The following is a 27,779-nucleotide window of genomic DNA, read 5'->3' as shown; positions in this document are numbered from 1 at the left end:
CCAGTAGCGACCTGCAGTCATCTGGGTGTGAATCCACTCACCACCGCACCTGGCCTGGCCTTCCAGCCAGTTTGTTTTCATGGTGAACGGTGCAGCCATCCATATCATGAGCAGCCAGTTTCTCCAGGAGAATGTTGTGGGAAATGGCATTCGGGCTTTACTAAAGTCTAGGCAGACAACACCACAGCCTCTCCTCATCCACCAACTGCATCAGCTTGCCATAGAAGGAGATCGGGTTGGTCAAACAGGACCTGCCTTTCAAAAACCTGCGCTGGCTGGGTCTGATCCCCTGGTGATATGAACAAAGGCATGTTCTGGCACTCCAAGGACACTTCCTGACAGAAAACACTGGTGGTTTAAAGAATAAAAGTACCAAAATTGGGGGTGCTAACAAATTACTCTTCAGTCATTAAACTTGAGAAGATGGGAGATTCAGACTGGGGATGGATTATCTGAAACAGAGTAAACAAGGGGGCAGTATCTGATCCAACAAACAAAAGCTATGGGCCTTGTATGAGAAATGGGCAGGGAGAGTCTGGGAGGGGTTGAAATCTCTAAAGCCCTCAGGACTGCTACAAGACTTACTGGAATTTCAATTGTCAATTAATTAAATTGCCAGTGCAACAGATGTTGCTAACTGCAGAATCCAGGCAAAGCCCACCACAAGCTTAGACAAGTTACCCAGCATGGTCTGAGGTTTCAGTGCCTGTTGACTTGAATTTTTTCCTGAGCTTAATTCACATATTGAAAATCTAGGCTTCAGCTGTCTTATATATGGAAATGGAAAATGCAATTAATGTAGACCAGTTTCTGCTACTTAGTGTAATAGAAAATCCTGTTTCTTTTTGAATGGGTCCTTCTCAACCTCTGCTGTGCCTTGATTTCCAGCTGGATTACACAGCCACACTGCAGAGGGAAAGAGAGGAGGTTTGCTACCAAGGCAGCAGAGATCCTCAAAAACCTTTACAGTGAAGACAACACACTCAGAGTCAACATGGCATCAGACTTCCACAGGAAAACCCAAGCAAACAAAATCCCCAGCCAAGAAACAAAATCAAACAAACCACACACTTTAAAGTTTGCACCATTTCAAAACCCACTCTACCACTTCAACACCCATTGTTTTGGAATGTTTGAAAACATCATTAGTTTTCTTAATTCAAATCAGCTTTGAATATTGGTACTTCCCTTTCCAAAAAAACTAGAGCCATTTTAAAAAACCAAAACTCAACTGCTGCAGCAGTTTCACACAGGAAGTGTTTTCCAAAGACAACTTTTCCAGCAACAGGATCTTAATATTACATTTGTCAAAGTAACTTCAGACAGCAAGGAAAACTGAAGCTAATTTAAAAGCCCGTATTTTTCAGTTCTTCTGTTGTCTTGATTTCCATAGAACCAGAACTACATTCCTTTCTTTAAAAACAGGCAAGTTGCATATCAAATACACCATGAACACACACCCAAAAATGGATGTAAAAAAGTCTGGAGGTCAGGAAGTTATCATGAGAAACCTCTGGGTTTAAACTTTCCTATTACAGACATGCATGCCCAAAGGCAACAGTCAAAAGTTCTTTAAAATAGCCCTGGGGTGGTTTTCTCCTCCTCCCACATTTAAAGAAATTCTTACAGAAATCCAAGTTCCTCAATTTTTCTTGACAATAACAAGGGAATTGCACTCTGTGGTATTAAACTTCAGACAGGGATTCAGAATCAGGTTTGTCATGAGACCACAATACCCTTTTTTCTGAATCTTCCCTGAAGCCTTCTAAACTGATGGCAGGAGTGCAAATAAACAGATCTCCCTGAAATGATTTTAAATTAATCACTTCACACCATTAAATGCATCCTGAGAAACATGCTGCTAGTTCTTTCCTCACCTCAGCCTCATGAATTCAGATCAATTATTCTTCAGAACAGTCTGTACCAGGGCTCACCAGGGGCTCTAAATATTGAACCTGCAATAAAAGCCAGTTACCTGCTCAAGGGAATCTCAAGACTACTGAGTTGGGTACCTCACGGTGACGCTTGTCTGGGAGTGTCACAGCACTCCACCAAAACACACTGCAGAGATGCTGAAGCACCCAACATGGCACAGCCAGCTTCGCAGCTAGGTGCTAACAGTCAGAACCCCGTTGTGATCAAAGCTTTTTACTTCTGAGCTGAAGCCAGAAGCACTGTGACACAAGCGCTGTGCTGTGTTTTCATTCAACCCAAGCAAACATCTTACAGGTAAAAGTTAAAAGGAGAAACATTTGCTACCTTCTTCCTTCCCCACCACGTGCAAACATTTCTGCTTTGTACCGGAAATTATGTAAACCCCACCATGACTTTCTGCAAAGCAACAGATTTAAATAAAAGTATTCATTGGTGATACTACTGTGCCACCTAACAAGATGCAGAAACGTGTTTTTGAAGTGCAAATAAAACTAATTTCTCCCAAGTCTTGCATAATTTCAGCCATTAGCATTTCAAAATCCCTCTACCACACTGCCTAATTAAATGAATATTAAACCTTTCCCCATCTCACTGAGGGAATACAACAAAACAAAAGGACAGCTGTATCTCTGCTGAGCTTCTTTCTTCTAAACTTCAACAACATATGAATAATTCAAGTATTTGATAAATATTCTACAGTGATGTCATTTCTGTACTCAAAAAGACATTTATGGTCTCCACAACCATTACATCTATCAATACACCTGTCTTGACAAAGGGACACTTTTCCAAGCATCTTTTTCTCTTGAGGCACTTAAAACCTATGAGCATCACTTATTGCTAGAATCATAAAAGTGAACATTGTGATATTCCATTTCCTAATACAAGTCTAGAAAGTCCAGAAAGATGAGCATCATAGCTGGACCACTGCCTTATCATTTAAATAAATTAGCCTCTTTCTTCTACTGGTTTTTGCTTTGTTGTTGCAGCTATTTTATTTGGACTAATCAAAAAAAGAAAAAAATAAAAAGAACAGAAAGGGAGAGGGACAAACATCTCCCAGAAAAAGAGAGGGAGGATGGTGTGGGCTAATTTTTTCCCAAAACCAGGTCAAATGGCATTTTATTCCAAGGGCACATCAAGACTGTCCATAGACAGTCTTATATTTTTCTTATCTTTTTCTAGTTTGTTCGTATTTTTTTACACATGAAATGCTCAAATAAAAATTTTCAAAACCAAAATATGTGAGAAATAACTAAAGTTGAAAGAGAATCCATCCAAATCCTATACAGCTACCACAGGACAGGTTCTCCATTTCAAAACAACTCCTAGACAAAATGTTTGGAACATAAAACACAGCCACTTCCCTCATGCCACACTTGCCTCATTCCTCCCCTACTTCTTACTGTCTAAGTGATTTATATCTTTTTATGTCTGATTAGTTTTGTGTTCTAAGAGGAAAAAAAATATGTGTGAACAGCATATTAACAGAATAATTTAGTCATGAGGAGTGATTCACCTCACCTGACACTAAGTTAGACATCAAATCTCAGCCAGGGATCTCCTATAAAAAGCTCCTCAGAAGCTACGCTGGGTGAGCAATATCTTATGAAGTTCTATGAAAATCAAATTCATCATGGAGAAGATAATTCACCCCAGTTCTGAGACAGTTAAGGACAATGAATCACATTTGGAGATATCCATCTCTCCCCCAGCTGACTAGAGAAGAAATCCAGATGTTCCATTTTTACATCATAAATCCCATCTGTAATACATTTCTAAAGGATGGACAAAAATATGTTCAAAGTGCCCAAGAGACAGAGCAGAGCTGTATTTCCTATTCTGATATTTCCAGATGAGGAAAACACAACTGGTAGCTGGTGCTTTTCACCAGACTGTCACAAAACTTACCCAAGGAAGCCCACGAAGGTGCCTGCCAAATGTCATTGAGTTGCCAGTACAGAGCTCCCATGGTGTGTCCTTCTCCATTGATTATTTCACTTTGACTAAAACGATAGAATTCAGTTTCTGTCTTTATACACTGAGCCTGCATCACCTTGGTCAACAAAGAGATAAAAATTATTTTTGGCATATTGGATTTTACTTTTTTTTTCAAAACATGTGTGAATATATTGATACACAACAGAGACTTCACAGCAACAGCACATAACTTTAAACTTGAGCCCTGAGGATATCCACCTGCACTGCAGGAACTCTGCTGAAAAGAGATCTATTCCTAGCAGCTCCCAACAGCTTTGCAAGCAGTTACCTTCAAGAATCTCATGTGGGATACTTCCATACAGTGAGAATGGTCTTTGAAAGGCAAATCAAAGACAAGGAAATTAAAATGAAATTTAAAATAAGTATTTTTTTAAACATTAATTTAAATAGCCCCCTCCCGAGTTGCAAAATGATGTTAAGCTGCATTTCCTTCAGTATACATTACCTTTGTGTCTAAATCCCTACATTCTCAACTCACAGTCTCACTATACAGTCAAAACTGTGCATCAGAAAAGCAACCTTTTTACAGTTGCACTCCCACTCCTTTTCTCCTTCTTCATGACATCTAAAAACCACTTTTCAGAATTTTTCATTGGCCAAGTTCTCAATGGGTGCTAAACAGATTGATATGTTCTTCACACAGTTTATTATTAGGCTGGGGAAATATAAAGAAATTATTAAAATAAAGTTAAAGCCTTAAAGGTAAAGATATTACTTCTAGTTAACCGCTAGAGCAAGTTTGCTTTCTTTATCCTTTTTGCTATCCTTATTTTGGTATTAAATTGTTTCACCTGTTAATAAGGCCTTGACAGACTTAGCCTTACAGAAACTCTCCCAGCTTTTTTGAGTCCGGATCTCATGGTGAAAGCTTTACCCCTGGTTTCAATTTCACAGCATCATCTATCCTTTTTCCCTTGTCAAGAGTGCCAGAAATGCTCAAGCAATTTTGCTTTTATATAAAACCTGCTGACAGCAGCTCTCAAACATTAGAAACTTAGTGAGTGTGCAGTTACTTCTATCACGAGTGTTTCTAAAATTCTGGAAACACACCAAAAATTAACAGCACTTTCAATTTGCATAACAGCATTAGAAAGTTACTTAGCATCTTTTAAAAATTGCACAGAATAAAGAAGCAAGCATGATGTTGAATTACTATGAATGAAAAGCAAAATACATGCTTCTGATTTGAAAAAAACTCAAAATACATTTACTAAAATATCAATATTTGAGTCCATAACAAAATAAAATTCTCTGGTTAATAGAGAACTACATTCTTTGGAAAAAATACTGCTTCCAAAGCTTATGTTTTCCATGTGGGAAGAATCAAAGCAGTGAGCCTACAAGGGCCACATGAAGAGCAAAACATCCCCACCCTGGAACAGGGAGTAACATGCAGCACTGGGAATAATCTTGTACCATGGAAGCCCAGCACATCCCTGCATCCTCCCCAGCTATGTGAGCCCAGCTGGGGAGAAGGACCAAGGCAGCACATACATTCAGACAGACTTTCTCCCAGTTTCTGGGTAACTCCCTGATTATTTCAGCCCTTCTATCATGGGAACTGGAGTCTCTCTACAATTAAAGAGAGACAAGCTAGCTCCAAACCAAACTGGACTCTCCAGTTCTTCAGAATGGAAACTTTCTGTATGATGGAACACTCCTGAAGGGACCAGGCCCAGCTCGAACAGCTGACAGAATTTAATGGAACAAGTACTGACAGCTACTTCTACAGAAAAATCACTATTACCTGAGTGAGGTAAATCATATCCTTGAACTGCTTTACAGGATCTGGGCACTGGGGAAGTTTGAAATGACGCCCAATCTCTTGAAGCATCTGAATATTGCCACCTTCATGGTGCTGCCGATGGAGAGAAAAATTGCTTGTGTAGGACCAGTCCTCAGGGGAGGAAACCTTTAAAAAACACAAAAATAAGGTATCTGTATGAAAAGGTAGACTATACATTTAATGACAGCCAGGATATTGAGGAAAGGATATCCATTACAGCCCACTGATATCATCCAAAACCTTATCACTGGTAGTATATTTCTACAGTGCCTCATGCAGTCATGCAAAGATTTTTAATCACTAACACCCTTTGCTTACACTCCTTGTACAAATAAATGAAATCACACATTGCCATTCAACTCAGAAGAGCAACTTTTGGCTCAGTGGCATTTAACTTAACTGTCCTAAGGTTTGGGTTGGCCAAGGGACCTCAGAGTTTTGCTTGCATTCATAGTAAATCAGAAACACCCTACATTAATATGGAAGAATGTAATCTAGTCAAACACATTGAGGTATAAAAGTTATGTAAGTCAGTAGGGGTATAAATTCTAATAATACGTCTATACATTTTCAAAACTTGCCTCTGATAACAAATTATCATAAACCAGCTTTTTTCAACTACAGACAACAACAAGCATAACTCATTAAGTTATTATTGCCAAGTTTTCATTGTAATTACTCTCTCTAAACAATCTTATCTAAATTTGTTTCTTTTTAGGCTGGATTGAATAATTTTTATTGTTATTCATATAGATGAATGTTCTGATAATGCTTCAGTTAATAGGCTTTGCCCAGCAAATTGAAAGAAACATTATGAACTCCTTTTGCTTGCATGCATGAATATCAACATCTCTCCCTGGACAAATGGACAAACATCATGGTATGTCTCTGCTCCACTTTGATAAATAAGACAGAACATACAATATCTAAATTTAATGGAGACAAAACCAAATCCTCTTACATGCAATACATTAAGAAACAGATTATTTAAGAAACTGGTAAATACATAGAAATCAAAACATTTTAAAATCCAGCACAATTCACCTTTTGTCATATCTCTCCTCTCCTCTATACATTAAATAGAATTACTACCAGAAATAACAGTTTCATAGTAGTCTCTCATCCAAACCAAGTCCCTCTTGCAACATCAAGGTAAGTATATTGAACACCGAGGAGGGAAACAGAATGGCTCCATCCCCATCCTCCCCAGGCACACACCTCTATCCCACTTATGCCATACCATGCCTAACAACACATTACTGTGGTTTGGATGCAGAAGTTTTTTGGGAGAAGACTCATATCTCTCACTAAATGAGAGCAAAGGGGACAGCAAGGTGTGGAAGCCCAGCCTTACCTTTTCAATGGTACTGAAGGAAGGCCAGGACTGAAATCCATACTCTGAAGCAAAACGAGTTTTAGGATACATGGTCCAGTTCCAGCAGTCATGGCTGTAGTCATAGAAGTGTGTGTCACCATAATGGGTGTCGTAAGGATTCCGGGAGAGCCAGCCTTCTTTGACTGACTCCAAGCCATTGGTGGGACTGGATGTCACAAAAGGACGACTCTTATCTTCCTGGGATATAAAAAAAAACAAAACAAAACAAACATACAACCCCTTTACAAAGTGATTGACGTTTACCATCTGAATACATAGACTATTTTTTGAAAAGAGAGGCTTGGGGGCAGAGAGACCATATTTTTTTCCAAATTTCTGAGTCACCACCTAGGGAACTTTCCCTTTTTATGTCCTAACATTCATCATCTTTACTTACTTAATTAGCTTCTTACTTATGTTCTTGGAGGACAGCTGGGCATGATTCTGCTTGCTCTGCTCTTCTGAGGGATTCTCTCCTCACATCAAGAGATTTTCTATCTTTATATGCCTCTAAATTCTTAATGAAGGCTATTTAAAGTGTGCCTTGTGAAATATATACTCAAGGAACATTAATATTAGAATACTATGACTTCTTTATGGAAAATTATTACTTTTGCATTGTTTTTACAGGAACAAGGCTATGATTTTCCCCTTTCTTATTAAACAGTCACCTTAATTTAGTCCTAACAAATCCAAGGTGTTCTGCTTTTAATGCTTGCATGGTATCATTACAGGTTATTGTCATTTTAGCTGGCTCTGCATGCTAAGATAGATGAGATTACAAGAAGGGTTACATTTCAAATTGTTCAGAGCTGCCTTTATTTATAGTCTCAGAAGACTTAGAATATTAAATCTTTTAACAATAGTCTGCAAAGTACTGAAGGAATCCTTTTGCAGGTATAATTCATTCAACACCCTACTTCTAGTAAGATAGAGGCCCAAGTGTAGTTACCAGTAACAAGTTACTGCAATTGACTGGAACACAGCAATGCACTCAGACATCTGCCCCATTTTAAGAAACAATCCTGTTTCCCACATCATCTTTCTTTTTTTCTTGGCGTGAGTAATTAATAATTAACTGAAACAATTTACTGTAGGAAATCCTGGATTCCCTAAAGTCTTTAGCCCAAAGGTAGAAGTCTTTTCAAGTTACCAAGTCCACCACTACTGGTAGTTACAGGTTTCCTCAGCTGGCTTGTATTATGCAGGACCTGAAGTTATCTCCCTCTATGGGTCCTTTTTGCACTCAGAAAGCTATTCTATAGATTTAAAATAAAAATGGGTCCATCTTGAATGGCAATGCTGCACAAGTACCAAGCCAGAACACCTCACTTTGTTGCGCACACACTGTCCACCCAACTCATGTAGCTAATCACAAAAACACCAAAGCACACCTTTACACACAGCTCAGTACAGAAATCTAGAATCTCCTCTTCTAAGAGGATACATAAAACTTTAAAAACTTGTGCAAAATCACACTAGACTTCCTTAAGGATGCCAGGTGTTTGTGGACTGCATACTTGCAATTTAAATTTTATATCAAAATATTTTACTTTGCCTTCATATACTGTAGAATACCAATATTTTGTTTACAAAATCAATACAATGACTACACAGCATGAGTTCAATGCTTAGCATCACTTTTGCTTTACCTGCTTAGAACAAAAAATACTCAGTCACATACTGAAGAAAGAACATCTTTACAGATTTTTTTTCAACTGCTATTAAAAGATCTGAGGGCTGTTGAATGCTTTTCACAGTATTCTTAAACAAAATTAGATAAAGAAAACCTGATCATTGAGATTAATTAATTAATGGGCAAGCTGAATTTTGTCCACTAGAAGTGAAGGCATTCATGACATACGAAAAGTAGAAAGGAAAAAAGAAGTAAGATCTACTACACTTTCAGGTCTTACTTTACACATCATAAAATGTTAAAGACAAGTAATTTTTTAAATATTTTTTTATTTGGAGAATAACTCTTGAGTTTAGAGAGTTAATTAGAAGAGCTTGGAATGAGCAATTTCTCAAAATGCTCTTCCTCATCTCTTAAAAGGATTAAAAGAAAAAAGGGAAATCCCAGCTTGCTCAAACATTAAAACCTTTTTCCAAACCATATCCTCCTGGAGTTTCTTGAGATTACTTACACAAAGAACTATTTCACGTATGTTCTTCACATAAAGGGTCACATAGTCTTTGATATAGACTCCTATGTCAGGATAAGGTATGGAGAACCAGTTGCTTGCAATTGCTGCTTCATTTTCATTGTTACCACTCCACAGAATAATTGATGGATGAGATTTTAAACGTCGCACCTGAAATACAACTTACAGTTTCAGAAGTCAAGTAAAACTATTTATCTTAACAATTAACTTTTTTAAAATAATCACTTTACTACTAGTTGAATTACAAGTCCACATGTATATTTTATCACACACACTAAGCCTACAATTCCCTTTTTTTGCCACATGGTTCACTATTCCCTCCGTTTGCCACCAGCCTCAAAGTTTTGTAATATACACTTTCAGAAGGGAAAATTTCTAATATGCTGGCATACATCTGTCTTATGCACGTATGTACCATGGGCCTCTACTCAGCCATGTGTGCAGGATAAATTCTGTGCAGTCTTCTTGACTGACAACTCATGCAAGCAGTCAGAGGAGTTCAATAAGATTTAGCAATGTTACATTTTGTGTCTGCTGCATAAAGGTACACTAACAAAAACATCAAACCAACCATTTTTGGAAAGCTGACTTACACAGTCAATGAAAAATAGATAATGTGAAATAGAGCTCTGACACATGGATAAAATACCTGATGAGTAACTTCTGCTCTTACGGATTCTAAAAAATTCTGGTTGGTTGGATATAGTGCACACGCGAACATGAAATCCTGCCAAATCTACAAGGGAAAGGAAAGATTAAAAAAAACTGTCAGCAAGTTACTTTACATACTTGCAAAATATATGGCTATTGGGATGCACTGTCCTTTGTTCAGACAGAAAACAAATCACATTGACCATGGGGCTCAACTATGTGCATACTCCACTGTGGTTATCCTCAATATCAGGGTTACAAAATATTTACCATTAGGAATCAGCTCCTGACAGCCTACATTGAGGAGAGGAATATTGCTCAGTAGATGAAATTCTGTGAGTTTCAACAGAATAATCAGATATTGAACATGTAGCAATTTGCAGCTGAACAGAACAATTTCATATTTATTTACTATTCTCGCAGGTGTAACACCAAATCCCCACTACTTAATGAGAAGAGACAATAATTCTTCTGATGTGGCACTGAGCACACTTAACAGACCTTAATGCGTACTTGTTAAGAAAACATCTCCATAAAAAATTATCTAAAAACCAGCAAATCTTACCCAGTAAGAGGGGCAGAAACAAGCTAGATGCTCTAAAAACACAGTGATTTTTCTCTTCAAAGAAAGATCAAGTAGATACTACTAGAGAACAGCAAGCCTTTCAATTCAAGAAGAATAAACTCCATTTGTACCTTGCAGCAGAATTACAAAAATGGGAATGGAAGCCCAATGAGATGGATAAGATTTCTTGTTTACTGTTTTGTTTTTTAAATTACCTTTTTAATAACCTTGAGGCTCCTTCTAGTCTGTCTAAAATGTTAAGGAAAAGAGCTCTAGGAAGGAGCACCTTAACCCAAAGGGGTCTGTAGGAGACTCCACTTTTCTAACACTGTGTTACATATTGAGAGACAGAGACCAGCTCCTCATAGAATTTCATTTTCATTGCAGTGAGAATATGCTTTTCCAAGGCTCTTTTCAGCACACATTCCCTAAGGAAACTGAAGATAAAGAATAGGACAGTGGGGGATAATGGAACCATTAATAATTGTTACAATCCTAACACTGTACAGAAAAAGCAAAGCTATTGCTGCAGAATCACTCATAATCCTTTAGTGACTGTTGATGTCAAAACTCTCTATTGAAAGAAACTTTCTCACTATTTCTCTCAGTGAGCTATCACTGGTTTTCCTTAAGCACAGTTTGACTCCAATGCACTTTTAAGCCTTTACAAGATCATCAGAAGAAACAAAACCAAAAGCATCCCCCACTGCCCCTCCTGAAAAAGAGTCTGATTTTCTGCATTTACTTGCTATTTTGGCTGTTAAATAGGATCTAAATCTTGCACTGAGCACTGTACAGACACAGATCTATGTGGCCTACTTAAGGAGCATAGTGTTAAAAATTGAAGAACTGTAAGTGCTCAGAAGCCTTGAAAATCAGGACACTCATTCAGATCACTAAAATAGATGTAACTTTTTTTTTTTTTGCAAGCACACCCATCTGAAAGCAGCAAGGTATGAATTCTGTTTCCCTGCTTCTTATGGTGTAGACTAAGACCAAACACACTTGTCAGGATTTTTAATACCAGATGCAACTTGGCCTTCATTCATCTAGTCACTACTTCATCAAAACTTATTAACACAGGCTTATATAATCAAAGCTCATATAATCAAAGGTACTCATCCAGGATTAGTGATTGCAGCAGGTGTTCACCTTACAGCTACATTTATATTCAATTATAGTTTGTTCAAAATGGCCCCTTGGATAATGCCTTCCATGTTTGTCTTTGGACCAAATGAGAAGTTTGAACCAAAACTGCCCAACCCTTTTCAGCTATTGCTAAAAAGAAGAAAATGCTTTTAAAAGAAATAAAATCCTTTTCCAAAACTGAGATGAGCATAGCCACCTTCTTCCTAATGGTGACCTTCTACAATAAAGTCTCCAAAATATCACTTCCAGATTCAGTCTCTGTAATCAGAAACCATTAAAATTACAAAGAACTTAAAGAAGCCCAATGAATCAACCAAAAAATCAGGTTAATCTGACCTCATGTTGATACTCTACAGTGTCCTTTGGAAAGATGGTTAGAACTTACGTATTAATTCTCTTTTTTTAAATTTGAAGTGGATTTTCATTTACAAGTTCTTGTCAGTTTTTAAATAATTATTCTGTGTTTATTGTTTTTACCATTATTCCTATTTCATCACAAATATCGTAAAATTCATCTTGTTCATATACTCCTCCTCCCCAAACCCGAAGGGCATTCATGTTAGCATCTGCTGCAGACTTCAAGAGTAGCCTTAGTCTGTCAAATACAAAAAGGAGATATACAAGTTTTGTGAAGTTCTATTAGTTAAGAATTTCTAAGGTTATTCAAAAAACGAAGAAATGAATGCCCCTATCAAAAAAACCACCCAAATCTAAATCATTAGCAGGCAATCTATGACTTATAACTCTAACAGAAAATACCAAAATACTCTGGTTTCTAAACTTGCATGTCTGGACAGAGCTCTCAAAAAGCAATTTTTTGCATAGAAAAATCGCTTGATCGTATTAACACTTAGAAAATAGATGGAGTGACACATGTGTAAGTGCTTTTACAGAAGTTTTGGCAGGACCAAATTTAGAAATACTATGTTTTATTAATCATGTTAGTCTTTTCTCCTCTGATATTACTTGCTTTGTATGTCAATTACTTGAATTCAAATTCTCTTTAAACACAATCAGGAATGTATATCCTCTTCCTGAGTTCCATAATGCATAGAGAGAATAGGGGAGTGAGAGGGTGAGGAGAAATATTGAGACTGGGAATCTCATTTTAAGGGTTTTAGGCTTCATTTTTCCTTATATCATACTGGTAGCCTCTAAACTGCATGTGAATGCATGCAGCAGCATGCCCTGTTGAGCTGGCTCCCCAGTATCCCAGAGTAAAGCTTAGACCAAGTACAGGACAGCCCCATCCCACCTGAATCTGTGTGGTGCCGAGCACTGAAATCCAAGTAGCCTAGATGAGGATCAGGAGAAGGGGAGAGGCTGCCATGCACCTACATAACCCTGCATGACATGGGTTAGAACATGAAGTGCACATCCTCTGACTACCAATGGATGTGTCCAGACAGGGTCAAACAGCCTGAGGATCATCCCTAAAAATACCCAAAAGGCCAGTAACTATGAACTGCAAGCAAACACATTCCCACCAGCAATTGCACCTACATGCCTTTAACATCACTCAAATCTGTTCATGTTAATTAACCCTAATTCTGTAGCCTCCCCCACCCACCCACAACAATTAGTGTTCTACCTTGAAAGTTTTACCCACTAAAGCCAACCTTTGATAAAGGGTGTAGAGAGAATCAGGAGGAGGAAAACATTATCCTTTATCCTTAGAGAACATCACATGTGGCTTACGTGTCAGAGGTCACTCTGTCCTGGAAAGAATCTGCTGGAATCCAGTTTGAGCCCTTAATAAAAATGGGTCGGCCATTGATTCTGAAGTAGAAACTCAGACCTGGTGAGCCAGGAATAGGCTCCTGAATAAGTTCTACTGTCCGAAAATAGACCTGTGAAGACATGAAACTTAGATTTAAAGCTGACAAAAAAGGAATTAAAACTACATAAAGAAAATCATTACAAAAGGGATGTACAACTGAACAGTAACAGCTCAGAATTCGTCAAGGAGTCAAAAGACACGGACTTATCTCTAAATTCCTGCTTGCTGAAAACACCCTGTAACAGTACTAGAAAGCATTCTTTCAATAAGCCTGTTCACTTTTTAAAGTTGCTATCATATTAAGAGAGAGAAAGAGAAAGCATGAGCAAACAACAGTACATGTGCAGACATGTATGTAAGAGACAGGTGAAGTTTGGTTTTTTTAGAGTTCAGTCAAAAGTCCAGCAAGAGGAATGCAGGGGTTCCACCAGATCAGAAGCACCATGTGATCTGCAATTTTCTCTACCAGGAGACTGCAGCAGCTCAGTTTTAAGTCTTGTCCCTGAATAGCTAGAATGAGATCCACATAGTACAAGCAAGATCTTCTTTTACTTCTCTGAAATGACACTTTTTAAATAGATGTAACACTTACAGAGAAAAAAACACCCATGCAAACACAAATGCCACTTTGCAAGTGAAAGGCCCTCTGGCCATCACAGCTGTGTAGGAACAGCATGATCAGCAATAACGACTCAGAGTGACCAGTTCAGCTAAATAAACACTTACTGTGAGTAAAGTATTAAAGATAAAGCACATCTCAAGTAGAAGCAGAGGCCAAACTTTTACAGCTGCTCTTTCAGCCTAATACATGGCATTGTGACTCAAGAAAACCTTCCTTTCTCCTGATGCAGGTGGAATTAAAGCTCCCAGGAAATAGTTCCAGATGATTTCTAGGACTTCACTACAAGCAACAATACTGCTCTGAGGGGTATCCTGACTGCACTGACACAAACAGCCATGAGGGAGCAGTTAATGCACTGCAACAGCACTGACCCCTTATTTGTACAGCGCTTTCCCCACCCGCCATATCAGCTCCTGCACACCTCCAAACTCTTCCAGAAAACAGCTCTTTCAGGGACACTTTAAACATCTTCTCCTGTACCCCTGTTCCAGTTCAATTTCCTTAAATCAGGAAGAAAACACATTTTCTTTATTGCACCTGTTGCTCATTATCATAGGGAGAAAACTGGAAAATTAAATAAAGGGAAGGAAAGCTCACAGTAAATTTTAGCCAAAACAGGCTAGAGTCAGAAGGGCAGGAAACAAATTTTTTCTAAACTACTCCTAAGATAGCAACCACTCCTCTCTCAGATGACTATTTGCTTTACCTTTTCAAAAGGTCAGTTTGTAGAGTACAGCCTGTTCTCCCTCAGCTTCAGCTGAGGCAAGTATATGTCACTAAACCAGGCTAAAATTAACCTAGTTAAGTGCAAATGATACACCTGTCTTTAATACAAAATGCAACTCTCTATTTCACACACCAGACATGGTTGTTATTCAAAAGGGAAATTATTAATTCCACTACGGGACTGCATTTTCTAAACATTCAGCTTTTCAAAAATCACACATATAGACAGAAAACTATTTCTAGCAGTAGGGAGGAAAAAGGAAATCACCACTTTTTGATTCCCTTTTGGTGCCTCTAAGTTAACTGGACAATTATTAATCAAACACCTGGACAGAGACAATGCATGTGACAAACCAGATGCATTAGCAGAGGTGACAGATCACTAAGCTCAACCTAAACAGCTCTGCATCATAGCAGCAACCATTCCTAGATTTTTGCAGACCTAGTTTAACAGGAGAAGTTGAATTTAAACAATAACCAAAGTTTCATGCAATTTTCACAGTTACTCTAACTCCTGAAGGCTACAGGAGAGAAACTACAGTATGTAAAAAAGTTCTGACCTTCCTACACTGAATTCAACTACTTGGAGAAAAACTCCTCAGTCTCCATTGTGGCTCTATTTTTACAGCACGAAGTGGAATGGGACTTGCAGTTGGAGCTGCCAAAGTATTTGGGATGTCATCTTAAGGGATGTCATCAGGCAGGTAGGGACTGTCTCAGAGTGCATTTGTAATGGAGCATTTATATTACTAACAGAAGTAATGACAGACATTGCTTTATGCCTGCTCAAGTGAACTGATGCAAGTGGCCAAAGCAACCTGACAGGCTGAAACACTCAGCCAGGACCATCCAGACAGCAGGAGCAAGAGAAAAAGCTCCTTAGCCTCAGCTGACATTCCCAGGCCCCCAAGATTCAGCACAACTCCACTGCTCCCCCGGGGCCCAGCTGGTAACAGCACATCTTCCTGTTCCTAATACAGCTTCCTTCTGCCTTGGGGAGTTGAAAGAAGGGCAGTGGGAGACAACCAGCATCTGGCAAGCTTGGTTACGTGCCCTCCTGGCTACCAAGACCTTGGCCACCCTTAAATCTGTCTGATAGAGCTTGCTGCCTGAGGGCTGAGCATTTCTCTCAGCCTTGGGGCACACACAAGGAGCTCTCGAGCCACCACAGACCAATCAGCTGGTTCTGAGCATAATTATGAAACAGATACCTACCTTTTTAAAGCACATACAAAGGCTTTGTACACAGTTAAGTGACCTGTGGATCACATTTGGCATTCCCATATTTAGCAGTAGGGAAAGTAATAAGGATGAAGATGCCTAGAGCTGAACTAAGATCACAGAACAACCCAGCAACCTAACAAATTAGAACACAGCATGAAAGTGGTGTGAAAACTACAAAGCCAGAAAGAAAAGACTTCTGGAAGTCATGCTAAAATGCCTGAGGGGAAAAGAGTGTGTAAAGGGATGGAGGGAAAGACTGTCGGAAGCCAAGATTTTAAAAGTACAAAAATAGCCTTAAAAACCAAAAACCTCCGAGTACAATGCTGGAGAAATGAGCACACAGAAAGATGGGGAAATAGAACTGAAAAGCAAAAAAATGCTTCATGGGGCAATGAAAGAGGTAATAATTGTGGGGATGGCAAGAAATAAGCAACCTATCAATAGCAAACAGGACCCTCCATCAAGAAAACCAATGTCACTGTGAGATATGACTTTGTTTCACATTATCCTGAGAAACAAACTCTAGAACAAAATATTCAAATGGAAAACCAAGCCAAAACCAAACCACATCCTATCCCAGATGCTGGCTCTTATTCTGGTGCTCTGAACAGGAATGAGTAAGTACTTCTCTGAGCCAAAGAGATTCCCAGCACTGCGGGCTAGAGCTCTATAGAGCTCCTTCAAGTACATACTGGAAGGCCACCCAGAAACATTCCCAAAGGATTGGTTAAAGTTTTGAAGACTACTCTAGCATGTCAGAATCCAGAAAGTAGTTCAAGTTTGGAGTAGCCAAATCTGACATAAGATCAAGCTTTGCTTTCTCACATGTACAGTTCTCATGCTTCAGTTTTTTCCTGTCCAAAGTAAAGTAGATACTCATAGGGACACAAACCACTTGTGAAATGCCTCACCTCTGCTTTTTTTCTGGGGGGGGGGATATGCAAGTAGGAAATTTAATCTTCCTGAATACAGTCAGTACAACATGGAAAACAGAACTGACAACAAAACAACTTTCAGGAACATTAATCCCTGATTGTATCTCCCGAACTACTCAAAGTTCTTATTAAGCTATATGAATGATGCTGTTCAGTCCTGCTGACATGAGAGAAAATTATGCTACAACATGAAAAAACTGCATACAGAGCCTTTTTCCACTCATACAGCTCTGACTGGGGGTGATGGTGTGTGTGTACACGTGTGTCTGTCAGAAACCAAGACAGAGATTCACAAAACATGGGAAGGATGACCAGACTTCACGCTGTAAGCTGTAAAGGCTTCATATGCTGGTTAATTCACTATGCCCCCTATGTGGTGCATTTGGGGATTTTTCCCCCCTCTTTCCACTTAAGGGAAAAAAAAAAAAAGGCTTCTGTTGTAGACCGCGAAGTCCCCATGATCTCATGCCACAGAGCTCTATGAAATATTCTGACACAAGCACCCAAATGGAAATTATTAGCTTTCCTATCACATGTAATTTTCACATAGTAACAGAATTTTCCTTTTTAGAGGGTTTATAGTTGTATTTCCTACTACCAGTTTTTCCAAGCAACACATGCTGTGTTCACTTGGTGTGGGTTTTTTAATTGTTTCAAAATTAGAACACTAATCATAGCAAATTATTATTATTATAATAATAATACTTCATAATCAAACTAGGGGCTAGTCCTATAAAGATACAACACCAGAAGCTACTAGTTTTCCTAAGTTTTTTTCACACTAACAAATGTTACAGCAAATAGCAGTTCAGATGCCTGGTGACCAGATTAGTTTTTAATAAAGCAGTACACACCAGAAACATCTAATAAAGGCATACATTTATGTGGTTGTTAACACATGTTCATGACATAAGGAGGCCAGTCTAATCTCTAAGATTTTTATTTCTAATGGACAATTGGAAATTACCTCCTCTAGGCTCCTTAGTAAAACCAAACAGATAATTAAACAGCCAGTGTGTTAGGGGAACCCTTATGCAAAAACACCCAAATATTACTTTTATGGTCGTATTTAAGACCTTATCTTTTCTTAAGCCTGAAGCACATCTAGCACATTCTAATAAATAATCGCATGTTAGGTTTTTAGGAATGTGTCCATCCCATAAATTTTTACAAACTGAAATTAGCAAAAAAAATCTCAGTAATAAACCTTTGCATAATGTTACAGAAATCTAAAAGGGTTTTTCAGTGCATGATACAAAACCAAGAGCATGGTATATGAAGTTTAGAAGTGCTGTTTTCTTTTCATAAGCTAGAAAACTTAAGAAGTAAACACGTTTTCTCTTCTGAGGTTTCTGGTTAACTGTAAACCATCTTGCAGCCTCAAGTAAATGCATCCACACAAAGTGAGAGTACCAGAAAAGAGGTAGCCACACATTGTGACATTAAAAAAACTTCATTTCTCATTAGCATTTTCACATGCATATTACGACTGAGCATAACTTTTTGTTATGCAGAGCAGATGTCCTAACACCAACAGTGCAATGCCAGATGCAATTAAACTTTAGGGCTCACCTTTGAAAACTTCTCAATCTGGCATCCTGCCTCCATCATGAAAGTTGTTGTCATGTTGTATCCAGTTTGCTTTCCATGTCCATTTGGCCACCAAGCCTCCACTGCAGCACTCTTGAACACACAAGGGAAAAAGCCTGAGCAATAGGTATAACAAGAGGTATCAAATGCACCTGGGTTCAGGTATCTTTGAGTGAATTACCACAAGCCTAACGAGGTTTTGTGCTTCAGCTGAGACATGCTAACATTCTCTCCAGCTGCAGTTCTGAGGTAAAAATCATGTAAAGAGAAAAGTGTGATTGTGTGATTTCTTCTGCTCAAGTCCAGGCTATCACTTCATTTTGTGTTCACAACAGGCCATGAGCACACCTGGACATGCAGGCACACATCTAGCACTCCTCAGCTGAGGTACACTGACACACTATTCCTCCAAACCCCAAATATCTGTGTCAGCAGCAGCCATTGTTCACTGAGCTCTGTATCATACACCTCCTCTCATTGATCCTTTTACCTATCCCATGCAATATTCAATATACAACAGTAACACTTTTCAACTGTGATTCTGGTATTATATGACCATAATGACTGCTTCACTTATGTCAAGCTTTTAAGTCAAATTCTTTCATTAATTCAGTAATTTTCTGATTTGTCTCTATATGTTTCCTAATCACATCATTAGTACTCCATAATTTTTACAAACATGAAATACAATCTCCAAGATGACAGAATATTTATCTTCACTCTAGCAGCCTTCTTCTGCTACTCATTCCTATTGTCAGCATTTGCCAGTTAAGTGCATAACACAAAAATTGTGGAAAGAAAGCAATAATGCATGCAACCAAACAATGGAGGGATCAGCACTGAATTTAGTCATGAAAGGAGTATCTCAATCTTTTCAAATAAATTGAGGCCAGAAAACAGCCCAGCAATATGTTTTGCTGTGGCTATACTTGGACACAACCACGAATATATCATGAATATATCTTTCAGCTTCTCTGATAGAGAATTCTCACAAGCGCTGGTGAGGAAGTTCTGATCTCTGTGCTGCATGGATACAAACGGAAGCACAGACTCAGAGAGAGCCTCGACAACAAGGGAGTGTTCGCAGCTGCCTGGAACGACTGGATGTCTCATTGGCCACTGATGATGTCACCCCTCTGCTCGCCACTAGCTGATAAGCAAAATGCTGTCACGTTGGCAGCACAGCACTCTGCGTGGCAACCGCAGGAAGGCTGATACACATCTCTGCGATATGCACCACTCGAACACCTACTGACTCCACAACGTAATCTGCAATAAGCTCTTCAGTAAAAATACATTTCTGGTGAGGTCTCAGTATCTAACATGCACCACACAAGTCTGTGTACAGAGTAAGTGCTCTGTTAGCCTCATCAATACATTTCAGGGCTTTTCATAAAATCAGCTGATGTGAATTCATGCAGCAAAGCCTTTTGTGCACAAAGAATAATGAAACACTGCTGCCTCTGCTCTGAAGGAAGTGCTTCCTTCCAGACTTGCAGTTGCACTATACTAACAAATTTCTTCTGAGGCTGGGACAACTAAATAGGCAAAAATAATTTTTGAAGTTTCACTTTGCAGTGCCTGTTTAATGTAATCCATTAAAAAGACTAAGCAGAGACTCATGGTTGCTTTAAATGAAACTGGGTATTGGTAATTGCTCATGTAACTTGCATATCAGATGACAACAGTAAAAAAACTGTATGTTTCTGTACTTCTGTGTCAAAATAAAACAAAGCACATAAGCACACAAGTCACAGAGTGTGCACACTGAAACATAAATACCCTGCTTGCTCTCTCTCCATGCAAACAGCTGACAAGTGAACTCAAGAACACACACAGACAATGCAGTCCAACAGGCAAAACAGATGCAGCATTACACAGCAGTGCAGAAAAACAGCAGAGCCAGTAAAATATAGAAGAGCTTGAGGGCAGACCCTTTAGTGCTACTAACTGCCAGTATGGTCAAAAGCCCCAAATTCCTGCTCACAGCACATCACCCACCCACAAATGTGTGTCCTGCAGCACTGAAGCTCCCGTGGAGAACTTCATCAGGTGTGGCTCCTGCTGCACCTGCCAAGGCTCCCACTCTGCCCACTGGCTGGAGCCTGATTTTTAAATTGAGTTTGCTCCTCATTAGAGCACCTTCTACCAGTCAAAAATTCCTCCTGAGATTTGCCTATCGAAAGGACTATAAGCAAATGTAAGGGGTATTACTCCACAAAAATTTCTTTTGTTTTTATTTACCTGAAAGTAAATAAATATCTACTAAGAGGCTTGAGGAATGCTTCCTCTCTCTCCCGGGAGAATCCTATATATTGTAGTATATTCTGGTCCCAATCAGTCCAGTAAACAGTAGCATGTGAGATACTTGCTGTCAGTTGAAGTGAAGTGACACAGGGTACCCAAAGGTTATTTACCTAAATAACTCAACAAAGGTCATTTAACAGTGGCCAGTGATTATGTGACCTTTTTCTAAGGCATCATCACCTTTTGGCAGTGAGCTACATAGCTTCACAGACATCAGATTTTAGAAAGGAAAAGAACTCTTCTCCTACCCTGTAAGGGATACAGAACTGTTGTTAAAAGTCAGGAAGACACTAAGGAATGGGAAGGAGGCCTAAAACTGGCATGGAGGCAGAAAGTCACTGGAAACCAGGGGGAACATTCTGCAGCTGAACTAGCTCTCCACACACACCCCTCTTTACCTTGTTGATGTTTACATGCAGCACAATGCTGCCTTCTCCAGGTTGAAGCTTCACACTGAACGATTGCTGCGTTTGTAACTTGGGAATGTTCACAGTCACAAGACCTGCGATTGGCTTGGAGCTGACTACATCAAAAATAGACTCGACTTCAAGACACCACTGCTGAGCACTCTTTACTAAGAGAAGAGGGAGAAAAAAATGGGAATTTAAGAATTATGTTTATATGCCTATTAGTTAACATGATCTTTCATTAAAGAAAAAATTCAAAAACTAAGATTAAATTTAACAATTTTCAGGCTGTGTCTGAACCAGCTTACATGGTTAATCTGCTTATTTAGTGTATTTGACATCCGAGTCCAATGGAACAGAACAATGCAATATGATTTATATTTTTTAACTCTTCTTTTAATTCAAAAGCCATCCAGGCTTTTTTCAGAGCTCTGTACAAAAGTCAGAGACCTTGACACCAGTCACTTCATTAGGAAGGAATTTTTTCCCACCAATTCCCATAGACATTGTATTTGCTTTTAGTCAGCACTCATATGAACATGGCACTCTTTGGGAAAGATTGTAATCACAAGCCAGTACAATCACTTTTGTCAATGAAACAAAAACAGTATTAACAGAAAACGAGCTGAATTCATCCCAGACTCACGGGACAAAATGAATGGAGCTACACTGGGGATGAATTGGGCCCACTGTGTCTAGACTTGACAGGCTATATCTTTACGTCCGTTCTCCCACCCATGTGTTGTGAAAGAAACAAGTTAATGACTTCCCTGAGATCTCTCTGAAGTTACCACAGAGCATCCTCTCTTTTACAGACCTTACTGAATAAGGAGAGGCAGGGTCAAGGGTACTCAAGATCTATGTGTAAATTTCCCAGTAACTTCAACAGTTGAATTGCCTAGCTACTAACATAGCCTGGCTAATCCTATACTTCAAATATTGCAGATTAACATAAAAGCAAAAGCAAACAAAACAGAAAACAAGGAGAACTAGAACTAAGACACATTTTGTATACTCAAATTACTAATAACTTGCTTTCTCTTTTCATTTATATAGTCTAGCTCTCCTTGCTTCACAAGAGAAAGAGAGCTCACTCCAAAAAACAAAGAATTGCATTCAGCCCTGGTGTGATTTTCACTGTTTTTCACAGAATGAAGAGCAATGATTGAGTTCCCAAGTTTATATTACACCCAGCATTACTCAGTGAAGACCAATTCTCTGAAATGTGGAAAAGGTTTAAAAGTACCCACCCCACAAAGGTCAGACATTACAGTGCATTCTTCCTCCCTTACAAAAGCATATAGAAATTCCAACCCACTCCTAACTGCCTGAACTGCGGGGTCTAGACAGAGAAACCAAGAACAATGAATCTTTCACAGACTCAGTGGTCAAAAGGCTATGACACTAAATCTGATGAACAATAAAAGTACGTATGCAGCTTAAATTCAGGTTGTTCATTTACTCTTTCTTTTTCAAACGTTATTATGTTTGAATACTAATAAGCTCTTGCTCTGGTTCCAAGCCACTCTCTGCTGAAGGAAAGAGGTTTGCTCTCTTCACTTACCCAGAGAGCAAGACTTTACCTACCAGAAGGGGGAGTTGTCGGAATGTGGGAGGGACCAGAAAAGATTTTTACTGTAATTAAATTTCAGAAAACACACAGTCTGTGCTGGGGCTTTCCATGGAAATTCCAATCACGTCAACTCTATTTAGGACCTGCAGCTATTTCAGGATGCTTTAAAAACAGCCATGGAGTGATGTCTTCCTCTTTTATTCATACACAACAAATCTATTCCCAAGAGCCAAAATTCAACCCACTGCAGAGGACCCACGGGCTAGCCTATACTCCACTGGGTCAACAGGCAGTGAAAAAAGCATGTGGGTGGTCTCAACCAGGCATATCACCATTTGCAGAAAGTTTCAAGGGAAAATTAACTACTTCTGCACAGCTGCAATGATCTTCAGGACAAAGGAGAGGAAAATCAGAGACCACTGCAAGAGAGGAAACCGGTTTGGTAAGTTAGGTACAAGAATGCAGGAGGTTATCCTTTCCAATTGCAGCTTTAACAATTATCCTTGCCTAGCACAACTTGCTTTTTTCTCTCAGACTTCATGTTGTGTCCTGAAAACTCGGCACTCTTCGAACTCTGCTCACTGTGCATTTGTCCTTCCAACACAAAACCAAATTCCCATAGCAGCTCTGCCTTTGTTTGAAATGAAAGTGAGATGAAATAAATAAAATGACACGTATTTACAGGGAGTCTTGGTGAAAACACATGCCATTAGAAAGGAAATTTTTCAAAATCAAAGAAGAGGTGCTAATCTCAATTATACTACATTTATTTCTGCAGTTATTCAGGATTTTAAGCAAAAAAAGATTCTGAATTCTAACATTTTTAACAGTTATTGTTTGTACTGAAGTACTGTTTCAATACCTAATAAAGGTGTGTTCTGGAAAGAACTACACACAAAGTCATAAAAACCCATAGAACATTTCCTTCCTGACAGTTCATTTGGCTTACCAATAAAATGGTTTGTATTCTAAAGGTGAAACCAATAACAAGACAAAATAAGAGACTTACCAAAGAGAGGAGTTATAGAAAAATAAATCAGGTGATAATGGTTATAGGCCTCAATCCTAACATCTTTCCAGATTCCTTGAGTGGGAAAAGAAGGGCCCCAATCCCAACTAAATGAGCATTGCTCCTGGAAAACAGAATGATTATGTTACACATGCCTGTTGTTCACATAGACATTGATGCCCTGCCAGAAATAGACATTTGCTATCTGGGAATAAAATATTGACATGCACTGAAAGAATTTTTCCAGTTTCCATAAATCCAGAAGATCCTACAGTATTTTTTCTTACTTCATAACCAGAACTTTGCTGCTACTACCTGTATTATACAAAAAATTAAATTTTGTATTAAATGTCCAAGTATGGAGAAATTTTGTATTACCAAAAGAGCAAAACAACACTTAGTGCATGGCTAAAAAAACACCAACAAAACCCCAAACAGTAAAGATCAAAAAAAAATCCAGGAGATTATTCTCAATTCCGTTGTGAATTATCTTTGTTTGTAATGTCAGTATTTAATTGTATACCTAAAAGCAGAAAACTGACAATTAGAAATGTTACAGTATTCTAGAAGAAAAGTATCAAATTAAAAACCATACATGAAATAGTTTATCTCCTATTTTTAGTTTTAACACCACGGAGTAACACAAGGAAAGAAATGGATATGTCTGGAGTATTTGTGTAGTTCAGTCATGTTCACTGTTTCTCCCCTTTTTATAGTTCTCTTATACAAAAACAAAGGGAACAAAAACACGGTTGAGAAGTAGCTTAGTTCTGGTACTAACATCAGAATAACTGTCAGAATTATAAAATGCTGCTCAGGCAGAGAAGTACGTACACTAATTTCCATTTAGCTGTTTTCAAACCTGGTCAGACCTCTACTTAACAAATCCCTTGACAACATCTATTCAGCTGCCCTCCAAGTTTCACACAGCCCCAGCCCCCAAAGCAAATACAATAGATCTCCTAAAGTCTTGTACAGTGACACACAGTTCTAAATTTAGAGACTAATAACTTACATCCAAGGCATACTAATTTGGGCAAACCACATTGCACAAGCCTGGCCTATCCCTTGCACTGCCAGTCAGCCTCCCTGTCTATCAAACTGCAAAACAGCCTTCCAGGAAGCAAACACTCCACCTACTTCAAACAGAAAACCAGGGATAACATATTCTTAGAAAATATGTCCAATTGGAAATAATTTTCTCATTTAAAAAAATAAACAAATTAATCACTCACAGGTTTCACTAAAAACACTGCAGAGACTGCTATCAAAAACAGTATGTCACAAGAACAATATGCCTGTATCACTGGGGTACATTAGCAGTGACAGGTTTGTGTTCTGCCACAAATTCCTACTCAGATTTAGATAAGTTTACTGCACTTAATACTGCACCTGAAATGTGTAAATAGCTCTCCATTACTTTCAGATGGGAAGCAACCAGCTTATAGCAATGTCCTGGTATGTTTGTTTAGTTTTAGATGTGACATAGCTGCTGTTGTTGCCAATACTTGGAAACTGCTCCAGAAATTTCCAGAAACATTTTGAATTCCAAGTACAATCAAAAAATTCATTTGAGGAAAAAGCACTAGGGTACTTTCTAGCAAATTTAAAGGTATAGTTCAGTGAGGCATAAAATCATTCCAGGTCTCTTTTGCTCTATAAATAAGACTACAGTTATGTAAGTGCACTATTCCTTCCAACGCTCTCCTTGCACTGATTTCGGAGAAACACAGTGGACTCAGAAGAACTATTAAATTTTCTAAAATGTAAAGAAAATTAAAGTAGCAGCAAGCAGAAATAAATACAGCATCTTAATCCTAAAGGATCTTTCCAGGACAACATGGAGTCCATGTTTACATTAATAAATTTTAAAGGAAATTATATCCAAGTTTAAATACCAGATTTACAGAATTCTAGTCATTTTTGAGGACACTCTAGAAGGACTTTATTAGAAAGTTTGAAAATAATTATCAAGAAAGGTATTTAAGAGAAAACAAATACGCAAAAACACCCAAAAAGAGAAATTAGAAAATAAGATCATCTAGACGTTGCCTCTATCTGCTGCAAAGTTATCAGAAATACATGAGATGCTACTCAAATGATAGTTTGCCCTGAGTTGTTTTAACACAAAGAAGCCATATCTTAAATCAAAGTTTCTAAGTCTCATTCATTTATATTACACTGTTGTTTCCATTGAATATGTACATATAAGTCACACTTGACAACACTAATAAGATGAGAACAGATTCCCTGTTAGGTAACACTTCTTGGGACATGCCAGAGCTGCCCAGGATAAATAGCACAGCACATGAGCAACAGCAAACATTCAAAAAGCTACTTGGATGAGATTTTTACAGCCTTGGCTATAACACACTGGTATTTGCAACAGTGAATTCTACTGTCAGCATACATTGCTAAACCCACCCAGTGGATCAAAATGGAATGACTACACATTTCCCAATGCTATCCCGCCCTCTTAGCAGCAAGTCTCCTTGCTGACTCTTTGATGAAAACAGCCTTTTAAACATTCTTATGACTTAGATATGAAGCCTGGCCTTCTCACACCTCCTGTATTGTCAACATACAAAAGCACAGGTTTCTAGGGGGGATGGGAGAAGGAAGCTGCAATGAAAAATATGCCCTGCTTATAAAACAACATTGCAGGTTTCAGAATACAACTGTAAGGACAGCTTGTGGTGCATTCCTCTTTCCCAGCCTGAAGCCAGAGACAGACAATTCTGCCCATACCTTTCTGATGAAATTAACGTGGCACTCTCCTTTCTGCACAGGTGGAGGGCACGCCGGGGGGATGCTGTGTCCTTTGTGACATCTGCTCTGCTCCGCTGCGTACAAAACAGCTGACAAGAAACGGACCTCAACGCAATTGACCTCCTGGATCACACTGCTAATATCAAAGCTCTAGGACAAAACACAGAACAAAACCATTACAGTGCTGACATTTATCTATGAGATTTATAATCACTATTACATGGGGATTTTAATACCATACATATATTATTCAAAAGCTTTTGAAATACAGTCTCAGCGTGCTCTGGTTTTGAAAGAAAAGATGTTTCTGGGCAAACTGCTTTCTTCACATCAAGCTCTCATTGCAAGCTGCAGCACTTTGCTTGCACAGAGAAGTACTTGAAGGACAAGGACAGCAAGAGAATCTTTACCCTCATTCCTCATCCAGAACCCATCTGCATCTTTGGAAAGACACCTTATTCCAACTCAGAGAGCTGCTCCATACAGGAGTGCTTCCAGCTCATACTGTGCTGCCAGCTCAACCACCACAAGGCACTGACCTGCCTAGTCCATGAATGCTGCAAAGCTGTAGCTCATTCCCCAAAATGGAATGAGTTGCATTCTAATCCCCCAAATGTAAGACACACGTTCTACATCAGCACCAAATGAAGCATTTGGGGGCTTCCTCGCCAGGTCACAAAATCCCCTTCAGTGTGGCTGGAGAACAGAAGAAATGTTCCATTTCAGAATTATCCTCTGCTCTCACGACAATGTGGTTCCAATGGCTAATACCCATTTATTCCTCAGAGTGCACATTTGTGAAAAGCCAAGTCTTGGCTATTTTTCTTTAATTTGGGAGCAATCCAGCTAGAATCACTTATTCCTGTAGCATACAGCAGGACATTAGAAAGCAAATAGCATTCCCCAGTCCAGAGCCTTCAGAGAGTCCTTCCTGAAGATGTTGTTGCCATGTGGAACAGGTGAACAAGGCACAAGCCTGGGTCACAGTAACCCCGGACTCAATTTAATGCAGTATATGCTGGTTTTACAGTGAAGGCCATTCCATGAATTGTTACAATCTGATACAAAATGAAGTTGCAGAAATATGGACAAAATAATACCACTTTTCTGACTTTCAGAGCCTGCTACTGACAAGCCTTTAGATACTCTCCAAACAGTAAATAATTACAATTTCATAAAAACTGTATGAAATTTTTGATTTCACTGATGG

At 38.8% G+C, this 27,779-nt stretch overlaps 1 protein-coding gene across 20 annotated transcripts in view; it reads right to left on the bottom strand.

The window, feature by feature from the left end:
- The window catches only part of MANBA (mannosidase beta), a 64,416-nt gene that overhangs the window by 17,497 nt on the left and 19,140 nt on the right, over positions 1–27,779 (bottom strand). For 19 of the 20 annotated variants that reach the window (XM_059471421.1, XM_059471425.1, XM_059471423.1 and 16 more), the window contains exons 4-14: positions 26,549–26,719; positions 23,801–23,924; positions 21,210–21,385; positions 18,487–18,597; positions 13,326–13,477; positions 12,105–12,222; positions 9,912–9,998; positions 9,245–9,412; positions 7,077–7,295; positions 5,684–5,848; positions 3,847–3,991 (exon numbers count right to left, since the gene is read on the bottom strand). In XM_059471421.1, the coding sequence (XP_059327404.1) occupies positions 3,847–3,991; positions 5,684–5,848; positions 7,077–7,295; positions 9,245–9,412; positions 9,912–9,998; positions 12,105–12,222; positions 13,326–13,477; positions 18,487–18,597; positions 21,210–21,385; positions 23,801–23,924; positions 26,549–26,719 (1,636 nt within the window). The remainder of the gene's footprint in view (positions 1–3,846; positions 3,992–5,683; positions 5,849–7,076; positions 7,296–9,244; positions 9,413–9,911; positions 9,999–12,104; positions 12,223–13,325; positions 13,478–18,486; positions 18,598–21,209; positions 21,386–23,800; positions 23,925–26,548; positions 26,720–27,779) is intronic. The other variant, XM_059471422.1, reaches the window with a different exon arrangement.

This window comes from Ammospiza nelsoni, chromosome 4, assembly GCF_027579445.1.
Source record: "Ammospiza nelsoni isolate bAmmNel1 chromosome 4, bAmmNel1.pri, whole genome shotgun sequence".
NCBI classification, from domain to species: domain Eukaryota; kingdom Metazoa; phylum Chordata; class Aves; order Passeriformes; family Passerellidae; genus Ammospiza; species Ammospiza nelsoni.
This window is presented reverse-complemented; position numbering and strand designations above follow the sequence as displayed.